Source organism: Magnolia sinica, chromosome 1 (assembly GCF_029962835.1).
Source record: "Magnolia sinica isolate HGM2019 chromosome 1, MsV1, whole genome shotgun sequence".
Lineage (NCBI taxonomy): Eukaryota > Viridiplantae > Streptophyta > Magnoliopsida > Magnoliales > Magnoliaceae > Magnolia > Magnolia sinica.
Window position 1 is genome coordinate 1,514,836 of NC_080573.1, and position 21,867 is coordinate 1,536,702.

General features: G+C 37.2%; 2 protein-coding genes and 2 long non-coding RNA genes across 4 annotated transcripts in view; 2 read left to right on the top strand and 2 right to left on the bottom strand.

The window, feature by feature from the left end:
• The first annotated feature begins 239 nt into the window (after window positions 1–239).
• Window positions 240–21,867, top strand: part of LOC131234105 (disease resistance protein At4g27190-like) — a 39,363-nt gene continuing 17,735 nt past the window's right edge. The window contains exon 1 of the mRNA XM_058231111.1: window positions 240–532. The gene's annotated coding sequence lies outside the window, so the exon portion shown is untranslated. The remainder of the gene's footprint in view (window positions 533–21,867) is intronic.
• On the top strand, window positions 4,403–13,377 carry LOC131249564 (long chain acyl-CoA synthetase 4-like; the record flags this gene model as incomplete). Its single annotated transcript, XM_058250391.1, has 11 exons — window positions 4,403–4,534; window positions 4,779–4,866; window positions 11,238–11,299; window positions 11,543–11,578; window positions 11,691–11,808; window positions 11,996–12,217; window positions 12,352–12,483; window positions 12,710–12,777; window positions 12,919–12,996; window positions 13,093–13,251; window positions 13,339–13,377. Coding segments are annotated over 11 exons (1,134 nt in total), but the record flags the coding sequence as incomplete, so codon positions are not given.
• LOC131234481 (uncharacterized) lies at window positions 5,793–6,373 on the bottom strand. The gene is made up of 2 exons (XR_009165728.1): window positions 5,989–6,373; window positions 5,793–5,950 (listed from the first exon to the last, which is right to left on the bottom strand). It is a non-coding gene; the product is annotated as an uncharacterized LOC131234481 (long non-coding RNA).
• LOC131234526 (uncharacterized) lies at window positions 7,586–10,864 on the bottom strand. The gene is made up of 4 exons (XR_009165736.1): window positions 10,635–10,864; window positions 9,562–9,655; window positions 8,466–8,601; window positions 7,586–8,036 (listed from the first exon to the last, which is right to left on the bottom strand). It is a non-coding gene; the product is annotated as an uncharacterized LOC131234526 (long non-coding RNA).

The window sequence follows — 21,867 nt, forward strand, 5'->3', positions numbered from 1 at the left end:
TCCAAAAACAGACTACGCCGAACAAAACAGTGGGGATGAAAACGTGTATCATTGGAATCTTCCTGAAGCTGACCATGATATTTATATACCATCCAAGCCATTCATAGGGTTATTACCACTTAGAGAAACTTAAAAAAAAAAAAAAAATCATCCTGATAAAAAAAATTTGTAACCCACGGGTGTTCAATCCCTACTGTTTTGTGTGGTATGGTCCACATGAGTTTTGTATCTGTCTGATTTTTAGAATCCTCACATTTGGAGGTATTCAAAAACAGATGGACGGAGTGGATTTGTCACAAATATCCCTATAGGTCGTACACAGGCCTGGGCAAAGGAATATCTATGTGGCCGGGCCATAGAGTGGTGGTGAACTATCACAGTATACTTTTCCGGATAAAGAGATTCCAAGGCATTTTTGCTTTTTCCCACACTCACACTCGAACCCATTGCATATCATGAATCGGCATCTTGTTTGAGCATACCCACCTTCTCTTGCTTGCGTCTTTGCTTGTTGCGCCTTCTTCAACCTCAGGTTTGGCTTATTCAGTTTCTAACTTAACGTTTGGATTTTTCTTTCTTTTCCTTCTTAATTGTTTTTAAAATTTGAGGTTTTGCCTTTGTTACGTTTGGTTACTGGAGATGTGGCTAATTGGGAGAGGTCGATCCACTCAGTCTGTCTAAATGGCCATGTTAATGGTTGGGCCATGGATGTAAACCACTGTGAAGAGATGATTCCATCTTTATAAATAGGTGCTTTTCAAATAAAGGGTCAAAAATGAATATTTGACTCAACAAGAGAAATGATGGCTGGGATCATCTGTCAACTGAGGTCATCCAGAAAGAGAGCCCACTTGATGTAGAGTGGGTCGGATACTTTCATGGCAAAGATGGACTAAAGACAGCCCGATCAGAGGCGGAGATGATCAGACCTGTAACCTTAAAACAGCCCTATCTCGCAAATTGGAATGAGTTTTCCGACATATCATGTATTATTTTGGGTAAGAGAAGCTACTTTAGCCAACTGGGTTGTGGATTTGCGAGATTCCATCAGATTGATGGTCAAAGTTCATTTTATTTTTATTTTTACTATAAATAGGTTTTAATTTGATCATAACTTTTGATCCTTTGAGTACCAGTGCCCAACATGAAAAAAAAAGAAAAAGAAAAGCGTAGAAAAATTAGGAGAATCATATGGTTGGGCCGAATTCGATGCTTACTATTTTTGCCGAAAACCATGAAGTCCTATAGAAATAATGACTTAAATTTACTATTTATAGTAAGATATGTTTTTTAGGATAATTTGAGTCTAAAACTCCGCCCTAGGTTTGAACTCATTATTTAATGGATTGTAATTTCATTTTTTATCATCAATCAATTTATTTTCAAATTTATTAAAACCTATTTCTATTTTATCTGATGAGGAATCCAGATAGCTATGTGGTTTCGGAGTAGTTATTCATGAGGAAGACACTGATAGACCTCATCACGTTCTTCCCTGCGTCACCAAGATGCATATATGCCTGATGTCAATGATTCAAGTATAAGATCCAATCAAGCATATTTGCTAAGCATCATCACTAGTAAATGTACGAAATCATTAAGGAGGTGTGCTACAGTGGCACACACCGTGGTACCAGGCTGAAGTAGGGCCATCGTGGTCTATGTATCACATCCAACCTCTCCATCAGATGCATCCACTTAGGGGTTGTCTGGCCAGACGGATCCCTTGGGATTAGGAGGGATGGGACAGTAAAATCCCAGGATATGCCAAACGAGCCAAACAGACCCGATGAACTTGTCCCGGGATATAGCAAACCCATGGATCTTAAACCAATCTACTGACATCACCATCATTACCTTAAAATTGATCCCATCCCTTCAAATCCATTTCAATCATGCCCGGGGAGTGTTTGGTTGGACGGATTGGAAGGGATCAGAAGGTAAAATCCCGGGATATGCCAAGTGTGCCAAACAGACTCGGTGAACTTTTCCCGGGATATAGCAATCTCATTGATCTTAAACCAATCCACTGACACCGCCATCGTGACCTTAAAATCCATCCCATCCACTACAAGAAATGTGAGAATCCCCGACCCTTTTTTTATCGGCAGCCTGTGATATGGGAAACCACGGCCGGCGAAATAAACGCTCACGCCCTCTCTTTCTCTCGTAATAAAAGGTTATTTCCCCCCTTTTGTTTTACTTTTTACATCAAAAGCCCTCCTTTTCCAAACACTAGCCCTCTTCTTCTCCTAATCCCTGATCGTTGCTATCTCCAAACCCTAACCCTCCTCTTCTCCAAACTTTCGCAGTCGCTTGCCGCACCACCATCACAAGTAGAGTACCATGTCTTTTTTACTTTCTAATCCAAACCCTAACCCATCAACCGGTATGGATTCTTGATGTAAATCTCGCTATTCTGAGCTCTCTAGTTCGACTTCAGCTGAATCGAGCTCCAGTGGTTGAGCGAAAGCTCTGTCGTTCGATTACGAGAAGAGTTATAGGGGATTTTGGGAGAAATCTGCAGATTTTCAGCTCCTTTTGCATTGGTTTTGGCTGAAATGGAGAATCCAGAGGTTTGAAATTGGGATTTGTGAGAGAAACTTAGAGATTCAAGGAGTTTCTGTCTAGCGAAGCTCTCTGCGGCTTTAATGGCGGACCTGTAGCATCCTTATGCAGTTCTTTGAAGGAAATGCTTGCAGATTTCAGATCTCTCGTTGCTTCTTTTAAAGGTATGTTCCTCTGTTCTTCCCTTATCTTGTTACGGCTGTGTATTTTGTAGGAATGCTAGTGAAGGTATCTAGATTTGGGGCTTTTTTTTGTGTTATTTTGAGCTTTCAACATCTGAATTCGAACTTCGGCTGTAGTAGCTACCACTTGAAGTGTTCTGAAAACTTGTAGTTTTTGTGCATTTTCTGAGTTTTTGATGTTGTGATTAGGTATCAAAGATTTCGCTTGAAATGCTTCAAAAACCAACAGACTATTCTTTTTTCTCCATTGTCGGCGTCAGAATCATCAGATTTTATGCATTTCGCTTGAAATGCTCTGGAAACCATCAGATTCTATACATTTTCTTTCAATGTTGGTATTTAAACTTCAGATGTGGTACGTTTCACTTGAAATGCTCTGAAAACCCGCAGATTTATATTTTCTGTGAGTTTCAATGTCGGTAGTTGAACTTCAGGTGTTCGAGATTTGACTCGACATTATCTAAGAACCAATAGATTTCATTCGGTTTCCAAGCTTTCAACATTGGAATTACCCTAGAAACAAGCAGATTCAATGCATTTTCTGAGTTTTCAATGTCAGCAGTAGAACTGTGGATGTGGAAGAGGCTGCTTGAAATGCTCTGAAAACCAGCAGATTTGATGAATTTTCTCAGCCCTCCAATGTTGTAATTAGAACTTGGGATGTCTTAGATTTCACTTGAATTGCTCAAAAAATCCACCAGATTTGTTGCATTTTCTGAGCTCTCGAGATGTATGTCTCTGCCTTGAAATGCTCTAAAAACTAGTAGATTTGATGTGTTTTCTGAACTTTTAATGCTAGAATTAGAATGTTAGATATAGAAGATTATTTAGAGATGCATTAATAAACAAGCAGATTTGATGTATTTATATATATATATATATATATATATATATATATATATATATATATATATATATGTCATTATAGTTATAGTTTTTCTATGGTAAAAGCGTAACTAAATAATTTCATTGCCTTCTATATTCTCTTATCCTTTTGTGTATATTCTTATAATGTTATGCCCTACTTTTTTTTATCTAGCACATGATATTATGTGTTGACAAAATTTGTTACCTCTTAATTGCTAAATTGGAATTTCCAAGTGAAATATTGATGATTTACAAGATATAGATTGATCAAGTGGCCTAGTTTGATTTTTGACAATTATATTTGATTTCTTAGTGAGTATTATTTACTTGATATCAATATCTCTTGGGCCTATATGAGCTATATTGGATTCTATTTTTTGGGTCGGCATAGGTTGGAGCTTGCAAAAGAAATGAAAGGCATATGGTGGGTATTTAGGAAGAAAGAAATGGGAGATGTTTCAAAAATTCAAGTCACTCTTCAGGGTGGGTGATGATGAGAGCATGGGGTTTAAATTTTTTTATTTTTTATTATTGGGCTTCATGCTCCTTTTTTTTTTTTTTTTTGTATAGATTTTTGCTTACAGGATAGTCATATTAAATTACTCTCATGTCTTTTGAATGGATACACACACACACACACACACACATACATACATGTATGTATGAATGTATGTATCAAGGCCTTTTGAGGCTCAATTTTACATTTATGAGTGACAATTGGCCAGCGTAAAGATATATGTGTGGCTTATTCACTATTTTGGTCTTGATTGTGTTTCTTATATTTTTGTTCTTGGAATGTGTTACAGTTGAACGAGGAGGATGTTTATTTATCTTATCTCCCTCTGGCACATATCTTTGATCGGGTGATTGAGGAGTTGTTTATTTCTCATGGTGCCTCAATAGGATTTTGGCGTGGGGTGAGTTATTTCGTCTACATGATATCCTTTTTCCAAATAAGAGTCCAATTTAATTATAATTTCCATTAAGCAAGTGTCAAGAGAAATGAATTCCTTGGCCATCTTAGCTAAGGATTCACTAGGCCTTTGCTTTTTATTGGGATCCATATCCATTGCCTTAATGGATATTTTGTATTCATATCTTTTTTCAATAAATTGATTCGTTGCAATAAAAAATAAAATAAAATCTATATTTCATCTCTAGGATGTAAAATTATTAATTGAAGACATTGGGGAGCTAAAACCAACTATTTTCTGTGTTGTTCCACGTGTGCTGGATTCGATCTATACAGGTAATGTTCAACAAGTCATTGTCCCCAAGAGATGCTATGCCTAGCATTCTAACACATGTCAATGTCTGCATCCTTTGGTACAAATATGTAATATATGCATGCGAATAAATATATACATGCATGTACACTGTACATGCATTGTTTCAATACATGTCTTTTTGTTGCATATGGAAGTACCGAAGCATTATATTCTGTCATTTTTCATCTTTCAATACATGAACACAAAAATACATGTGTTGTGTGTGCGCATGGGCCATCACTATATTCAATTTTAGCCTTCCTCCCAGCTGTTTGGGTTCAAATTTTAATTGTTAAATTGGCAAGGGTTTTATTATCAGCTGCTCACTGGACATTAACCTTCTTTAACCTTGCTCTGGAACCAGCCATGGTAGAGATTCACCTTGACAACACGCTGATGGCAGCACGGTCTCACCCAATACTAACCCCAAGCCCAACTAAAACTCGCACAACCCAAGGGTAAGCAAGCATTCAGAGCACTGAGATTGTTTGATTTGTATTTTCAAAGCACAAATCAATAGGAACTCTAATCTCAGATTAGAAGTGCTGATCTGTTCATGGCTCCAAGAGCTGGGTTGACTCTCTTACTTTTGAAGTGTCCCATCATTGAGGAGGATTTGTAAGCTTATTACAAGAAAATAGGCCTTTACCGGCGGTCAAAACCGCCGGAAAAGACATAAAACCGCCGGCAAATATTTTGCCCGCAGTTAGTTAACAGCCGGTAAAGCCTCAGTCGGTAAAGGCTTTACCGTCGGTCAGGACCTTTCCTGACAATTGTGCTGGACGCCGCCAAATTGTCAGCTTTTTATTGAAATGCTATCAAAAGCTACGGATAAAATTCGTACCTAAACATAGCTACGGTTATAGTCCGTAATACAACCGTAGCTATAGATTTAAAAGCATATGGCTACGAATTAAATCAGTTGCTATAGAACTCATGGCTACCAATAACCCGTAGCCATAGAGCAAATCTTTTTCGTCAGCAAGACAAAAAAAAAAAAAACAGAGAGAGAGAGAAGAAAAAGAAAGGTGACACTCATGTATCCTAGTTTTTTTTTTTTTTTTTCTTTTTATGCTGCAAATGTTATCATCCTTTTTTTTAACTTTTTATGCTGCGAATGTTATCATCCTTGCTCAGGCCTTCTCTTTCACTGGAGATGTTATCAAATGATGCAATGTGGTCGCTTGGACAACTATGCTTAGACCTGAATACTGGGAGCGGATCGAACCGGTGCGCTTGAGGCTGAAATTCCTCTCATTGCCCTTGTGTAGAAAACGTCGCAGTGGCCATGGAAGGACCGCCACCAAGCACAATGAATAAGGCTGGTCATGGGCCCAATGAGCATTGAATCCGTTGAAGCCTAGCAAATCTGTCTGACCTGCAGCCCACAAAATGAGAGAAGACCATAAATGAAAGGACTAAGAAAGGGAAATGGAAATCATTTAATATATTGAAATGAATAATCATATTGAAAGGACTAAGACCATCCCGCACTTGAAGGGAACAAGAGAAATCCTCACAAGATATAGCAATGAAAGAAACTCTTCAGCTTCAACATCCGTAGATTTCTGCAAAATGGAGGAAGCCACATCCCTTGGGACCCTTCAAGCACAAAACATCCATTCATGGTGACATCCAAATCCACCACCTTGCAGGCCAAATTGGGGAACTGATCTTGCAGCTTACACTCCCCTAACCAGAAATCCTTCAAAAACTGAGCCCTCATCCCATTCCCCACCCAAAAACCAAACGCTCATCCCGTTCCAAATAACCATAGTCTACACCAACAAACTACCATCCCAACTTTGAAGAGTTTGAAGTTCAAAACTGATGTAGAAATAAATATCAAAACAAATATCACTGTTTCTTCACAAATCATTATGAATGCTGCAACTTCCTTAGAAAAAGTGTGTGAAGAAAATTAACGGTCTTTCAACAGGATGATATTCTAGTCAAGAAAATCAGGAAATATACCAAATAGCAACAGTAAATACACATTGTAATGTTTTGTAAGCAGTGTTCAGAGTTTCAGTATCATTATGTATCAATGACCGAGGATACAGAAACATGCATCAGGACATGTTAAGAGACACATGTTTAGACATGTAAAAATAAAAATATCGTAAAAGACAACTATATATAATAAGTTTCCTGCACTTGTCCAACCTAAATCTTCCTTTGTATGTTTATTAAATCTTCGAGGCTAGAGTATGTGTTTGAGTTTTCACAATTTTCCATTTCTAGCGGTAGCTAATCCTAACAGGTTCTATAAATCTATAACGGTTAAATAAAGGAAGATATATCAAATGGAGCATGGTTTTCACAATCTAATTTCACAAAAACCAATCCATCCTTGCATGTGGGCCCCATCAGGCCACAATCTAATTTCACAAATCCTGCCAAACCAAGTCAACAAACAAAGTTGGCAGTGAAAATCACCTTGAAACATAACAAGGCGAAGATAGTTACACATTCAACTTATCTGCACAAGGGTTAATGAGAAAAGAAAAGTAAATGGAAAAGAAATCAATGAGACTAAAACAGACAAGGGTGGTTAGCATTCAGCTAGGCAAAAGATACAGATATCGTAAAGCTCTAAAAATTACTTTGTAAAATTTCCATGGACTTAGCATTATTTGACATCCTTCCAAGAATCTGAACACTCCAAAGATAGTGATTGACCAGAAGAAACTGCAGACAAGCTGGGTATGTGACCAATTTCTATTTAATTCTAAATCAGTTTTTATTTTTTTCATAAATGAGTGGCCCACCTGATGAGTTGTCGTACTTGTTTTTGTTATGATCACATATGCATTAGAACCATCATCTGGACCGCTCGTCATGAAATCCATTGTTTTGAGTACATTGTTATTGCAACATGACATCTTAAAAGACAATTTAAGGGCATGTTTGGATCAAATTTAATTACGATTACTAGTGTAATGAATGGATTTTAACTTGAAACTACCAAGCTCTGAAAGCAGGGTAAAAGCTGTTCAAGGGAAAATAAAAGATTAGACAATGGCAAAAAGACACTGTTACCTTTTTCTAGTGATGATGATAAATTTTAGAAACACATTGCATAAGAGAAAATAGATACTTGCCTGAACAAGGTAAGTTCATCCACATGATATTTGTAACGAGAGGTTTCCTGAGAAAACAGATAACAAACTGTTATTCATCAAAATTATAAAGAGCAAAGGCTAGGAATGATTAAAAACACTATCAATATCCTCATCCTTAATATCATATAGGCTCAGAATCTTGCAAAATGCAACACAGAGAAGGCAAATTTGTCAATCTACTTCCATGAAACAACAATTTTCATCTAGCATAGAAAAGTGAAGAAGATAACAATGATAAACAACTGCAGTAGAAAGAAGTGCCGAAAAACTTCCACATGATAAGCTAAATGATCAATGCAAGTCATAGTATAGAAACTAACAAAAAGAAAACCAAATTGAGGAATGGTGCAAAGTTCCTGGACCAAAAAGATCACCAAAAATGAATTTTGCATGGACCAAAAAGTTAGAGAAAGAAAAAAAGAAAAAAAAAATGAGAAAGAGCAAAACAAGCTTACCATCTCTAAAGAGTTACATTCCAATAGGGAAGCACAAGGATAGAAGCAGAATTGCCAAATCAGGTAACCATACTTGACCTGACCAATTCCAACCAGAGGGTCAGCCCAAGCCCAATCCAGCTTAAAGAGGACCTAACTGCAATTTTACATTCATAAAGAAGTAGCAAACATTAGCAGTTAAAATTAGCTCACACTCCAAATCACCATTCATTGTGTTTCAGACCACCAAACAATGATTGTTGATTTGTCGGGAAGTTGTCCCGTGCAGTCCGACTTTGCAATATGGTGAAAACAAGCTGGCTGATTCCAGAATGTGATGAGACATGTTCAGAGTCAGTTCAAAGAACACAAGAGATACATATATTCTTATAAAATTCTCTAAATACAAAGTATCTACTACATAGCTTGTAATGATACACATCTGATAAATTACAACTTTTAGCTGTTCAGAAATCCAGATTGTCCAAATTGCTGACCCAATTGTAGATGAAGCTATACATCACTGTCAGATCTTGTGGGTTTGGTGGTATCATAGGTCCCCACAAAAGAGAAGAAAACTAAGGGAAAAGCGATAAAGCTTTTGATTACTTTCTGTCACCAACAAAGTCAGTGAAAACCACATCATCTTCAATTAAAAAACAATCAGTTGGTGGCCAAATATCAAGTTATGAGCTTACCTAGCAATATCAAGAGAGAATCTCAGAGCTTTAGAAGGCTGTAGCCGTCCTTTCTTTTGAAGGTAATTTGCCAAATCTCCTTGAAATCCACCGAAGTACAAGAATCCATCTGGTTTAATGACATACATAAATGTTACCTAGACAATGTAGTCTTTTAAATAATATTTTAAGTGATGCCATATGTATTATCAACATCGATGTAAATATAGAAATAAATAAGACAGGCCACAACAAGTGCCACCTGATGTCCAGTAAAATCGCAACCTATTAACAGTTTGTAATATGGCTGAAATATGTACTAGCAAAGCCTTATGTAATAGAAGGTGACGAAGAACCTGTGTATATGTTCCAATCTAGGGTGAGCCTTTTTATATCAGACAAAGCAAATTATAAATCTAATCATGCAATAAAATAAGCACCTTAAAAATGATAAGAATAACAGTTGTTTGTTCTTCAAGAGCTGCTTTGCTCAACCATGTCGCTAAAATCATCATACCACCTTTGGTCAAAAACCTGAAAAATAAATTTTAGAATGACTACATTCAGATAAGGGAACCAACTTTCTAACATCATCAATTAAAGCTCAGAAACAAGGGATGTAAGTACAAGGGAAGAAAATCTCAAGCATAAATGCAGTGGTAAAAGTGTTGGAACTGGCCTTAAAGGTAAATGACTCCATGTACTCTGTTTGGAATTTTGCCCTTCTATATACTAGTAATATCCTTGTAATTTATTGTCTGATTGTGCATCTGGATTTTTGCATATGCATGTGGATCAAGTCAGCGAAAGTTAGCATCATTTCCACTATGGTAGCTCACATGTACGACACATGTTCAAATGCACATGCATATGACCATATGGGGCCCTTTAGTGATGTGGAAAACCTAATTACACTCAAACCCAAACCCACTGGCAATAAAATCAAACCAGAAGATGATAATCCAAACACCAAATTCAAAATTGGATCTGTTTCCTATAGTGTGGTCCGCCTGCGAATTGGATTTACTTCATTTTTGGGCTAATATGCTAAAATTATCTGGCAAAACGGATGGACGGCGTAGATTTACAATAAATATATCAAAGTGGGCCCCACAGTAAGGACCGAACCTAATCCGCTCACTATATCCACCTTTTTTTATGGATATGGGTCCGAATCCGAAAAAGTGCGAGTGTGGGTCATGGTAGAGGAGGACTACCAAAATAAATACTCTTGCATATGCAGGCATCTCAAAATGCAGAAAGCACCCCATACACCGAACCGAAATTGCATAAAATAAATAAAATAAAAACAGAGATTCAACACTAACACTCCGAAATCTCAGTGTATGATGGGTTTGAATCCGAAAAATTAAGATAGGAGAAGGTCATGTCAGAAGTGGACTACCAATGTACATAGTCATGCGCATACAAAAACCAAATTACACAAAATACCCCTTACTACAGAACCGAGATTCACGCACATACACCGAAAATTCAGTGTATATATCAGCACCTTAGATGGAAATGAGGTTTGGATAGCAAGAACGCCGTCCGATGATGAAATCTCAGCTGCAATCTCTCATCGCTCTGCTGTCTTAGATCTGCAAACGGAGAGAGAGACTGAGAGAGACAGAGATGGCAGAGAGAGGGAGAGTGTCGGTGATGAGTTCGAGAGTGGAGAGGGAGGGAGAGAGAGGTAGAGAGAGATCGAGTGGAGACGGAGAGGTGCAGAGAGAGAGCGGAGAGTGAAGGCGCAGAGAGAGAGCAAGAGAGCAAGAGAGAGAGAGAGAGAGAGAGAGAGAGAGAGAGAGAGAGAGAAATGAGGCGGCCGGTTAGGGCATTTGCGATTTTGATCGGGGCATTTGTGATTTTAATTAAATAGGAACACTTTGCCTGCAGTCGGCTTTGATTCCCGCGGGCAAAGGGTTCCACCAAGTGTCGGTTCTGCCCTCCTTTCTCGTAGTGGCTATTGTCTCTCTTGCATGCTTCAAGTTTGTTAATCTCTATTGTCTATACTCTATCTTGCACTAGTTGTTCACCATAAAAAGAGAATGGAGCTTTTGATCTTACTTCTTCCTATGGATGTGTTCTTAAGCCTTTGTTGTTCTTTTTCCAGGTCTGACAGAGAAGATTTCTTCAGGAGATTTCTTGAAGCATACATTGTTTAACATCGCATACGCATAGTAAGTTCTGCAACTTGTATTCCTAATAGAAAGAACATGATCGATTTGTTCCTCAAAGAAAATCTCGATAGGAAGCTTAGTCCCACATTCCTATTTGGAATAATCTGCCTAGGGTCCTCGACATCACTATATTCCATTTTTTTTTTCTTTCCATACCTTGTTGTTGTCTGCTCATTGCATTGTGCCCTCCTTTTCCTTTCTGTTACTATTCTGTTTCTTGATTTCACCCAACTCCGAGGCAGCACCACTTTTTGACAAAGTAGTTTTCAGCAAGGTAGCCATTGTCCATCAGCAGATACTACCCTAATTTTGTTATTGCTCATAATAGCGGCCTGAATAAAAACCATTGTCTGCTTCCCTAACCTTTATTTCCATGCTTTCTTAAGGTAAAGCAAGGATTAGGCGGAAAAGTAGGACTTATTTTATCTGGAGCTGCTCCACTTGCAACACATGTGGAAGCTTTTCTACGGGTGGTGGCATGTGCTCATGTTCTACAAGGCTATGGTTTGCATCCTTCTAGACTGTATTACCTGCTTTAATTCATTCCTATGTCTTTACCTAGTAAAGGTCTGATGCAATTTAGGTTGATTAGATGAAAGATATTTCACATCTTCTGAGAACAACTTAATCTAATGAGGTTTAATGAATCAAGAATCTTAGATAACCGATGGCATGCTAATGTTCAATGCAGGTCTGACGGAAACTTGCGTGGGGACATTTGTCTCACTACCGAATGAACTATCAATGCCAAATGTAGATGTGTGCCTGGAGTCTGTTCCTGAAATGGGATATGATGCCAATTCAAGCACACCACGTGGAGAGATTTGTGTAAGGGGAAATACCCTGTTCTCAGGATACTTTAAACGAGAAGACCTCACAAAAGAAGTCATGGTCGGTGGATGGTTCCACACAGGTATCTCCGTCTCAGCATTTATCTGCCTCTGGGCAATTAGATCCCCATATGCTGTCCAACCATCATTTGCATGCGGTTCAGATTTTTCATGCTGCATTCTCTGTAACAATGCTTACAATGATTGCTTGACACAGGGGATATCGGCGAGTGGCAGCCAAATGGAAGTATGGAAATCATTGACAGGAAAAAGAACATTTTCAAGCTTTCACAAGGAGAATATGTTGCGAGTGGCAGCCAAACAGGGGAACCTTGCCTCTCTTTTTTTGGCATAAATATAACAAATGAGTGAACAACTTCTTGTTAGTTTTCGGTTTAACAGGTAAATGTTCTCTGTTGAGTAGTTTTCTCTCTGCTGACAATGGCTTGGACTTTTAAGTAGGATTTGAATGCTTGATTTCCGAATGGATGCACCTTATCCACCAAAAAAAAAAAGAGAAAAGATAACTAGTTGTGCTTATTCCTGCATGATCTGTGGATATGTCATATGCATAGTCACTTTGCTCATGGGACCCCAGCAAGAGGCCAACGGCTGTAGAGGCCCTCCAACATTCAAATGCACGGTATGCTATCAAGTCATCAGCTGTCAAATATTGGCAGAGTGGTTGAAAAAATCTTGGCTGCAGGTTGGACATGAGATGCAGGTAGCATTCTGCCTCATCCAGAAGTATGTTGATATGCAAACTATTGGAACTAAATTATAGATAATATCTGCATTTTCTGTTGAGCATGTGAAAGGTTATATTTATATTGAAGCTGATAGGGAACGTGAAGTCGTTGAGGTATTTTCTTGCAGATGTAGAGCACTTTCATTTCTTCTTTTTCCCTTTTTACATGCTTTCCAGACTAATTAGGAATGGAACCAATTTTCAAAACAGGTATGTAAAGCGCTTTGTAGTATATATTCTAGTAGAGTGGTGCTGGTTCCCAAAAATGAAGTTCTCTATCTGCTTTCTCTTCAAATCAAATCAAGTGAAGTTTCTAAGGGCACATGGGTCCTCGTGAAGTATGGGAAATACAAAGGGGACCTTGCACAGGTATGAGGTGTCTTTTCTTGAGATGAGAATTAGCTGGCTTTCTGCTGGTTTTTAAAAGTTCTCTTTTATCTATACACCTTTCTGTAGGTTGTGGCAGTTGATGATGCACGGAAGAGGCCACCGTAAAGCTAATTCCAAGGATCGATCTCCAAGCCACGGCACAAAAATATGTATGTAATTTCTTTCTTCCAGAAAATTTATGTGGCAGTGATTTTGGAATTGTGAAGCAACTACAGTTGGTTGCATGCTATTGTTTTCTAACCAACATTCTGTTTTGACTTTTGTTTAGCTCTAATCATTTTTATTTTTTTTTTATTTTTCCTGGTGTGAATAAATATTCATATTTCCAGCTACCATTATCAGTGTATATGCTTCCTTTAGCCATTTGATTTGTTCACTAGTTTGCATTTACTTCCTGTTGTGTTTCTGCTTATGACATTATTGCTTGTTTTGTGGAATGATTTATATATTTCTAAAATGGAGAACTTGGTGTTTTCACCATTCATTTGCATAAGCTTTATCACTATTTATGGTAGGCTTGATTCTTTGTTACAATTCTATATTTCTGTATGTGAAATTTTATTTATTTGTCTTTGGTATTAAGGGAATTTGGAGTGGAATGATTACTGGGATTGCTTCACAGACCCTCATCCTTATAGTAATCACGTAGCGTACTGACCGGGAGAAAGAGGCAAGTGTATATTGCAACACATTTCTATATGCTTTGTAAGTCATCTTTCTTCTTAATGATTTAATTTTCCTTAAGCTTTACTTTATCAGCATAGCTAGACGTTAATGAAATTGACTTGAGGAAATGCATTCACATGCGGCAGGGAGATTCAGTTTTTGAACCTTGTTTCTTTATCTATGCAGAAAAATGAGGCGTGGGTTTTCATTTACCCCAAAAATATATGAGGTAATACTTTGATATTTTGGAATGGTTTTCTTTGAATTTTATTTTTTTTAAAATATTAGAGTGTAATTAAATTGAGAGTTGTTGTAGATGCTAATAGATTCTCAACTTTCTAAATATGTTCCTTTACTACTATTATTGTGATCATTATGTAGAAGATTCTTGCTCAGATTCTCAACACATCTTAGATACCATCCAGTTTCATCCATGTCACCTAAAGCAGATCATAGAAATGTAATTAATGAACCAGATTCACCACTGATATTGGTCACGTGTACGCTTAAATGTCACGTGTGAAGGGTGCATATGGATGGACGGGCATGGATAAAACACATGCATCAATGTAGGGCCAATAGATGTAATGGAATTCAAGTTACAACATTTGTTGCCTTGATAGTTTTTTGACTTTTTAAGGATAGAATCAAATGATTAATTATTTTCCATGCATCAATTTGTTGAATGCTACTTTTTGACTCTCTTTTTTTTTTTTTTCCTTCTTGTGTGAAGGATTTTTAATCAATTATGCCTGAATTTAGGCCTACAAGCACTTCATTGCTTTGTACTTGTCAGCAAGATTGTTAATACTCTTCACATATCTGTTTATTGATGTCAAGTAGCTCTTTTCTATAGGTAACTCGGCTTAATTCAAGCTATCCAGGTGGGTTTGGCATCATATATTCGAAATGCTAGGAATCTATTAGCAGATTCAAAAGCAGGGAAAATTCCATTTAATGGCTTTACTCCTTCGGTGAGTGAATCATTATTTTTGTTTTGCAATCTGTGTTTCTTGTACATTTCTGCCAGATTTTTGTCTTCAATTTCACTTTTTTATATATATATAAAAAGGAGAAAGATTTGCTCTATGGCTACAGCTACACTATGGGCTAGTCACCTTTAGCTACGAATTTTAGCCGTAGCTTTTTACCAATTTTCAAGGTAGTGTACCAAAAACTGGCAATTTGGCGGCGTCCAGCACAATTGTCAGTAAAGGTCCTAACCGCCGGTAAAGCCTTTACCGACTGAGGCTTTACTGGCTATTAGCTGACTGCAGGCAAAGGATTTGCCGGCGATTTTATGGGCCTTTGCCGGTGGTTTTGACCGCCGGTAAAGGTTAGTTTTCTTGTAGTGACCCCTCTTCCACCCTCTTAATTCGCCCAACCAAACAGGCCCTTTGGTTAACCTAAAGTCTGAAAATTGGCTCTATTAAAAACTCTGATGAGGCTACCAAACAGGAAATAAGGTTATAGGTATGCTCACTCTTCATTTTCACTGGGGCCCATCTGAGTTGCAGATCATCTTGATTCTTAATGGCCCGGATGTGTGATATCTACTCCACCGATCAGGCGTGCCTTCCCTGTTTGGCGTGAAGCCTAAAAATTAGGCTGATCTGGAACTTGAGTGGGCCTCAGGGAATACTCACGACGGGACAGTACATGTCATCCAATCAATTCATTATATGGGGCCCACCGGTATGATGGGGCAGGCAAAGGTGCAAAAATCATGTTGATCATATGGTCCTGCCCCTTTAAATGTCAAATATGAGATGGTTGATATGGGTTATGCTAATATCCCTACTTCCCCGTGGAAGTTAGCAACCATCCCAAAGCTTTCAGATGATGCACAAGATGGGACTGTCCGTTCACTCCAAACCACTGGACGGGGATTGGGTACTGGAGATGGACGGTTCTGTCAGAGGCTTTGTGGGACCCACCATGATGTATGTATTTTATTCACACTGTCCATCCATTTTTTACAAATCATTTTACGTGATGTGCCCAAAAATGAGCAGATCGAATACTCAAGTGGACCACACCATGGGGGGATTGAATGCCTATCGCTAAAAACCTCTTGGGGCCATAGAAGTTTTGGATTAACCTAATATTTATTTTTACCCTTCATCCAAGTCTACGTGACCTTATGAACAGATTGGATGGAAAATAAACATCACAGTCAGCCATCGGAAGGTTTCAACTGTGGGGGTCATTATCATCACCGTTTCCTGTAGTGTGGTCCATTTGAGCCTTCAATCTGACTCCTTTTTGGGCCCATGTACTAAAATGATATTTCAAAACGGATTAATGGCTTGGATAAAAATGCATATATCATAGTGACTCCCATAAAGCCCCTGACTGACCGTCCGTTTCGAGCTAGGTACTGGTGGGGGTAATACCCCATCCGTGTGAAACCACTATGGGGAGTACGTGATATAAAAAATGACTTTAACTATTTTAATCATGGATATTTTGCTATAAATACTTGGTTTTAAAAGCCACAGATCAGATAGTTAATACTAACCAAAGAGTACCTATGTAATCATAAACAATAAGTTGGGGCCTACTGAATGGTGATGTTCAGTCCATGTTAATATTGCAATGATCAGATGATGTTTCAAGAAAATGACTTGCCATATTTTCTTCTGTGCTTCATTTTGCCAGCCTTTTCTTCTTTTTTTTTCAAGCTACTGATTAGATTCGTCACGGAACAAACAGACAATCCATGTTAGATCCGGTTTACTAGTCTCTTGTAAATTTATTTATTTATTAAAGTTTAGAAGGAATAGTACTAGTAGTTGTGAGTAGGTGTTTAATACGAAACATTGTAAATAAATAAACTAATCAATTATTTTAGGACAACTTGTGTAAATAAATAAAGAAACATGATGATGGTGATAGGAGATCCATTACTCTTAATATCTTCACTTTTATGTATGACCGCCATCAACATTTAGTTGTTTTTAACTCAAGGTTATTTTTCAAGTTCTTAATTTATTCATTGCCTATTAGAAGTTACTTCTTCTTTCTAAAATATTTTTTCTTTCACACAATGTCTCTAATCCATTGCCTTTTTTTTGACGACAAGAATCAAGTCATCCGTACGTGACATTTCTTTTGAGCATGCAAATCACGTGACTCCATCATATTTCACCATTTCTAATCAAAGGTTTCCACATCAACAATTGAAGACTTACCCACGTGCGAGTGCACTGCTACAGGAAAGTTGAGGTAGACTCTAGAACTTATTTAATGGAGCATGTTCAACATGTGGGTATCACTTGACTACTACTGTTTCATTATATTACAGGTTGATTGTTCTTATGCTCTTATGTAACTTTTGGTATTGAACGTTGCTTCATGGTAGTTCATTCAGTTGGAAAAATAAATAAATAAATAGTAGTTATTCAGTTAAAAATCCTCATGATTGGTTGGTAGCATGCAAACAATGAAAGAAATTAAGTAAAACTTATAATTTTTATAGTACATTCTCTTAAAGAAAAATCCTAGCTCTCTCAACAAACAAAATATCTGACATCCCGTGCTTCACAAAATAATTTTATTCTACTTGGTAACTCAGATTGTCATGATTAGAAATTCCCCAAACTTTACCAGATTGGAAAAGTACTTTGGTGCTTTCTTTTTTCTTTTCTTCATTTGAAAAGGAATACAATGGCAAACAAACTTGCTAAAAATAAAAATGAAGAGTGACCCACCGTTAAGGGTAAAGAGTGTGGAAACTAAGGTGATCGTTCCCCTCCATCTCCTAAGTTGTGATGCCTCATTTACCATCCATGCACGATTTATATGTATTGTTATTTATACCATCCCCTGTTTTTCTAAGCTCTTTTCATGTCGGGCACGACTACTACAACTGATGTGATCATCGTGGTGTGGACCACCTTTTGCACGGATAAGATATTCAACGTACATCACACAATGGGTTAAAATTTGAATGGGTCAACTACACGTGATCATTTCTCTATATATCGTTGCCTCTTATGGAGCATGATGCAAAAATCATGTCGATCAGATGATCATAACCCTTCAAGTGATCAAATGTGAGATGGCTGATATGATGCAAGAGGGGTCAATCTTTGATTTGGACTGTCCATTCACTCCAAACCACTAGGACCAGACACGATACAAAAAATCATGTTGATAAGATGATCTGAATTTTTAAATCTTGGACATGTTGTTATAAATACTTGTTTTAAGAATCCATAAATCAGATGGTTAATGCTAACCATAGAATACCTATTAGCAATCCATGTTGGGGCGTATGAATTAATGTTTCAAGAAAATGGCCGAACGTATTTAATTTCTTCTATCCTCCGTCTCACCGACCTAACCTATTGATTAGATCTATGTAATTTTGCATCATAACTAATGAATGGCGGTATGGAACAAACATTGGAAGAAAATCTCAAACGATTGATGTGAATACATGTTGAATTCAGTCTACTAGTCTAGACTAGTACTTGTATTTTTCTATCAGCTATGAGTGAGATTGATGTGAATACATGTTGAATATGGAACATTGGAAGAAAATCTCGAACGATTCACAAATAATCTACAAACAGATGATTAAGATTATCCTTTGCATTATAACTAGTGAATGGTGGTACAGAACAAACAGAACCCATGTCAAATCTGGTGGCTAATCTAGACTTGTATTTTCATTTTTCAATTAATTACGAGGGAGATAGTTATCATTAGATCATGTTTAATATGTAACATCAGAAAGAAAAATCTTAAACGGATTGCACATAACTCACAAGCCAATTATTCTAAATATCTTCACTGAATAAATGACTTAACATGGTGATGGTGTTAGGAGAGATCCATTAATATTCTAAATATCTTCACTTTCAGGTACAATAGCCATCTCCATTTAGTTGTTTTAGACTCCATGTCCTTTTTCAAGTTCTTCGGTTATTTCTTGCATGCTTGACATTACTTTTTTTCTTTTTTTCTTTCTTTTTTTTTTTTTTTCTTTTTCTTTTTTAATATTTATTTTTAAATCTAGCAGTCTCTGTCCTTCACCATTGTCGTTGATGATAAGACAAATTATCCGTGACATTTCTCATGGGCATACAAATCATCTGACTCCTTCGGATTTCACCGTTGTTAATCAATAATTTTCACATCAACAGTTGACAACAACGCACATGCCAGTGTTCTGCTACAGCCTGCAGGAAGTTAAGGTAGACCCTAAAACTAATTCAACCAAGCCCGTTGAACATTTGAATATCACTGCATATTGAATAATGTCTCGAGCGAGCATGTTATATAACTTTTGGTGTTGAATATTACTTCGCGGTAGATCATTTGATCAATAAGAATTCTGATTAGTAGTCACTAGCATTCGAATGATAAAGTAAATTAACTATTTTAAAAAAAAATAAATAAATTTATTTGTAGGACATTATCCAAATAAAAAATAAAAAAAAAATCAAATCCTACCTTTCTCAAGGAAAAAAAAAAGAAAGAAAGAAAGAAAGTGAAACATCCCATACTCCACAAAATAGCTGTAAAATTCTCTTACCAGTTTCATAATTCAAAATTCAATCGAGTGATTGGAGGTTTTGTAATTCATCTAATTCATTGGAAAAGGCCCTCTTTAGGAAGATTTGGTGACTACATTCAATGTAACTCTTGGTTACATAAACCCAATCACTTGCATAGTTAAACTATTTTTTCTAAATATAAGTTAAAAGGGGGACAGTTTTAAACTCGCCTAGTTTGCTAGGAAAGTAGAAGTCTTCCTACCTATGACAACTATGGATCTAGGCCGTCAATCATGTGCGCCTGATTTTTGGACCCCATGCCTAAATTTAATTTGGTGTGGCATATAATGGTTGGAGTGGATTTTATATAATCATCATGGTAGGCCCGATGAAAATCAAGGGTGGATGTCTCTCTCCCAACTGCTTTCTTTGGTGTGGCCTACCTTAATCACAAGTCACCCTTATTTTTTGGCCCTAGCCCTAACATGTGATTACACACATCTATTAGTCAAGATGGATCTCACATGCATAATGGTGGGCCTCCTCAAAAATCACGAGTGCATGTCCTATAATGTTTTTACTATATTAGTGGTGATCAATTAGAAGGGTGGGGAAGCCCACACTTGATTTTTATTATTTTTTGGGCCCAAGATGCACTAAGGCCCTGTTTGGGAGCATGGATTTGGAACCTCACTATGCCAAAACAGCAAAAAAAGGACGGTCCAAAACCGTCTCAAATGACCAAAAAGGATGGTCCTGGACCGTCGCATGGGCCATCATTTTTTGATGTGTCGTATTACTTAAAGGACGGTTGAAAACCGTCATTCTTATTGACAAAAAAAGGACAGCCATGGACCGTCCTTAAAAAGGACTGCCAGGGACCGTCTCTTATGAGGCTTTAAAGGATGGATATGGACTGTCCATTAAAAGGACGGTCATGGAATGTCCTTAAAAAGGATTGCCATGGACCGTCTCTTATGAGCTTCAAAGGACAGACATGGACCGTCCTTAAAAGGGCCTGAGCCCCAAATTTAAAACGGTCAATACACCTGTTACAATATATTTCATTATGCCTGTTATATAATATATTCATCATATTCACAGTCACATCCATCTAAACCCAAACTACATAAATTCATCCAAACATAAACTACATCCATCCAAACACAATCTTATATCCACATTATATTCATCCACGCATAAAATACATATAAGTTTAACATCATAAATTAAAAAAAGGAAAAAAATCAGCAACAATTTTCTTTTTGTCTTTCATCTAATAAAAAATATTCAACCAACAAAACATTATAATTCATAACCATGAAGAATTGCAGAAACTTCTTCCAAAAAAGTGTAACTTTTTTAAAAATAAAACTGATCATTAAAATAAAACTAATGCAAGCAAATAATGTAAAAAAGTGTTTCAATTCAAGTTAATAGAAACAACAACAAAAATTAAAGCTTTGTAAAAAGGGGCACGTGTTAAAAGGGATACATCCTAGTTTGTTGCCACGTGATTGAGCTACATTATTACAACAATCGGGTTTGGGATCGGGATTGGGTTTAGGTTTGGGTTTTCAAGTTTAGGTTTAGGTTTAGGTTAGGGAGTTGAGATTAGGATTAGGTATAGGTCTAGGTTTAGGGATTTGAGAATGAACACAAAAAAGACAATCTAGTAATGGATTCTGTTAAGGAAGAAAAAGGCTCAATTAATAAACATCTAAGATAGTATAATCATATAAATTTTAGTTAAAGGTTAATCAATGGTCAATTCCACAAGATTAAATTTCCCACATCAACTTGATCCAAAACTTCTATGAATGTTATTTTTAATGGTGGACGTTCAATCTCTACTTTATAGTCCACTTAAGCCTTCGACCCGCCCCTTTTTTAGTTAATATTTTAAAATGATCTGAGAAAAGCGTTGAACGATATAGAGAAAGTCAATCCATAACTTGGGTGGGCCAAGAGCTTAAAAATAAAGTCAATCCATGACTTGGGTGGGCCACACCACACAATATAGTGGAGAGGGGTTTCCTTAAAAAATTCATAATCATATATTGGGTCTGCCTAAATGTGATTCACATATCCAACCCACTCATTATGTGTGTCCCACTTGGATGAGGGTCAGACCAATTTTCAGCTGCATCCAAAACTCATTTGGGCCCTACCAAGTGCTTTTATATTTTTTAGGATGTCTTCACATAGTTTTAGATGGTATGGCCCACTTGAGTTTCGTATATAGATGATTTTTGAGATATCTCATAACCTAAAGGGGATACATCAAATCCACGGTGTTGATGTTCGACACACATCATGATGGGGCCCACAAAACTTACTAACATCAATTCTTAGGTTCTCACGTCGCAATTTTGACTAGAATATTTGGCCCATTTTACATGTCTGGTCCGTTCACTCTATT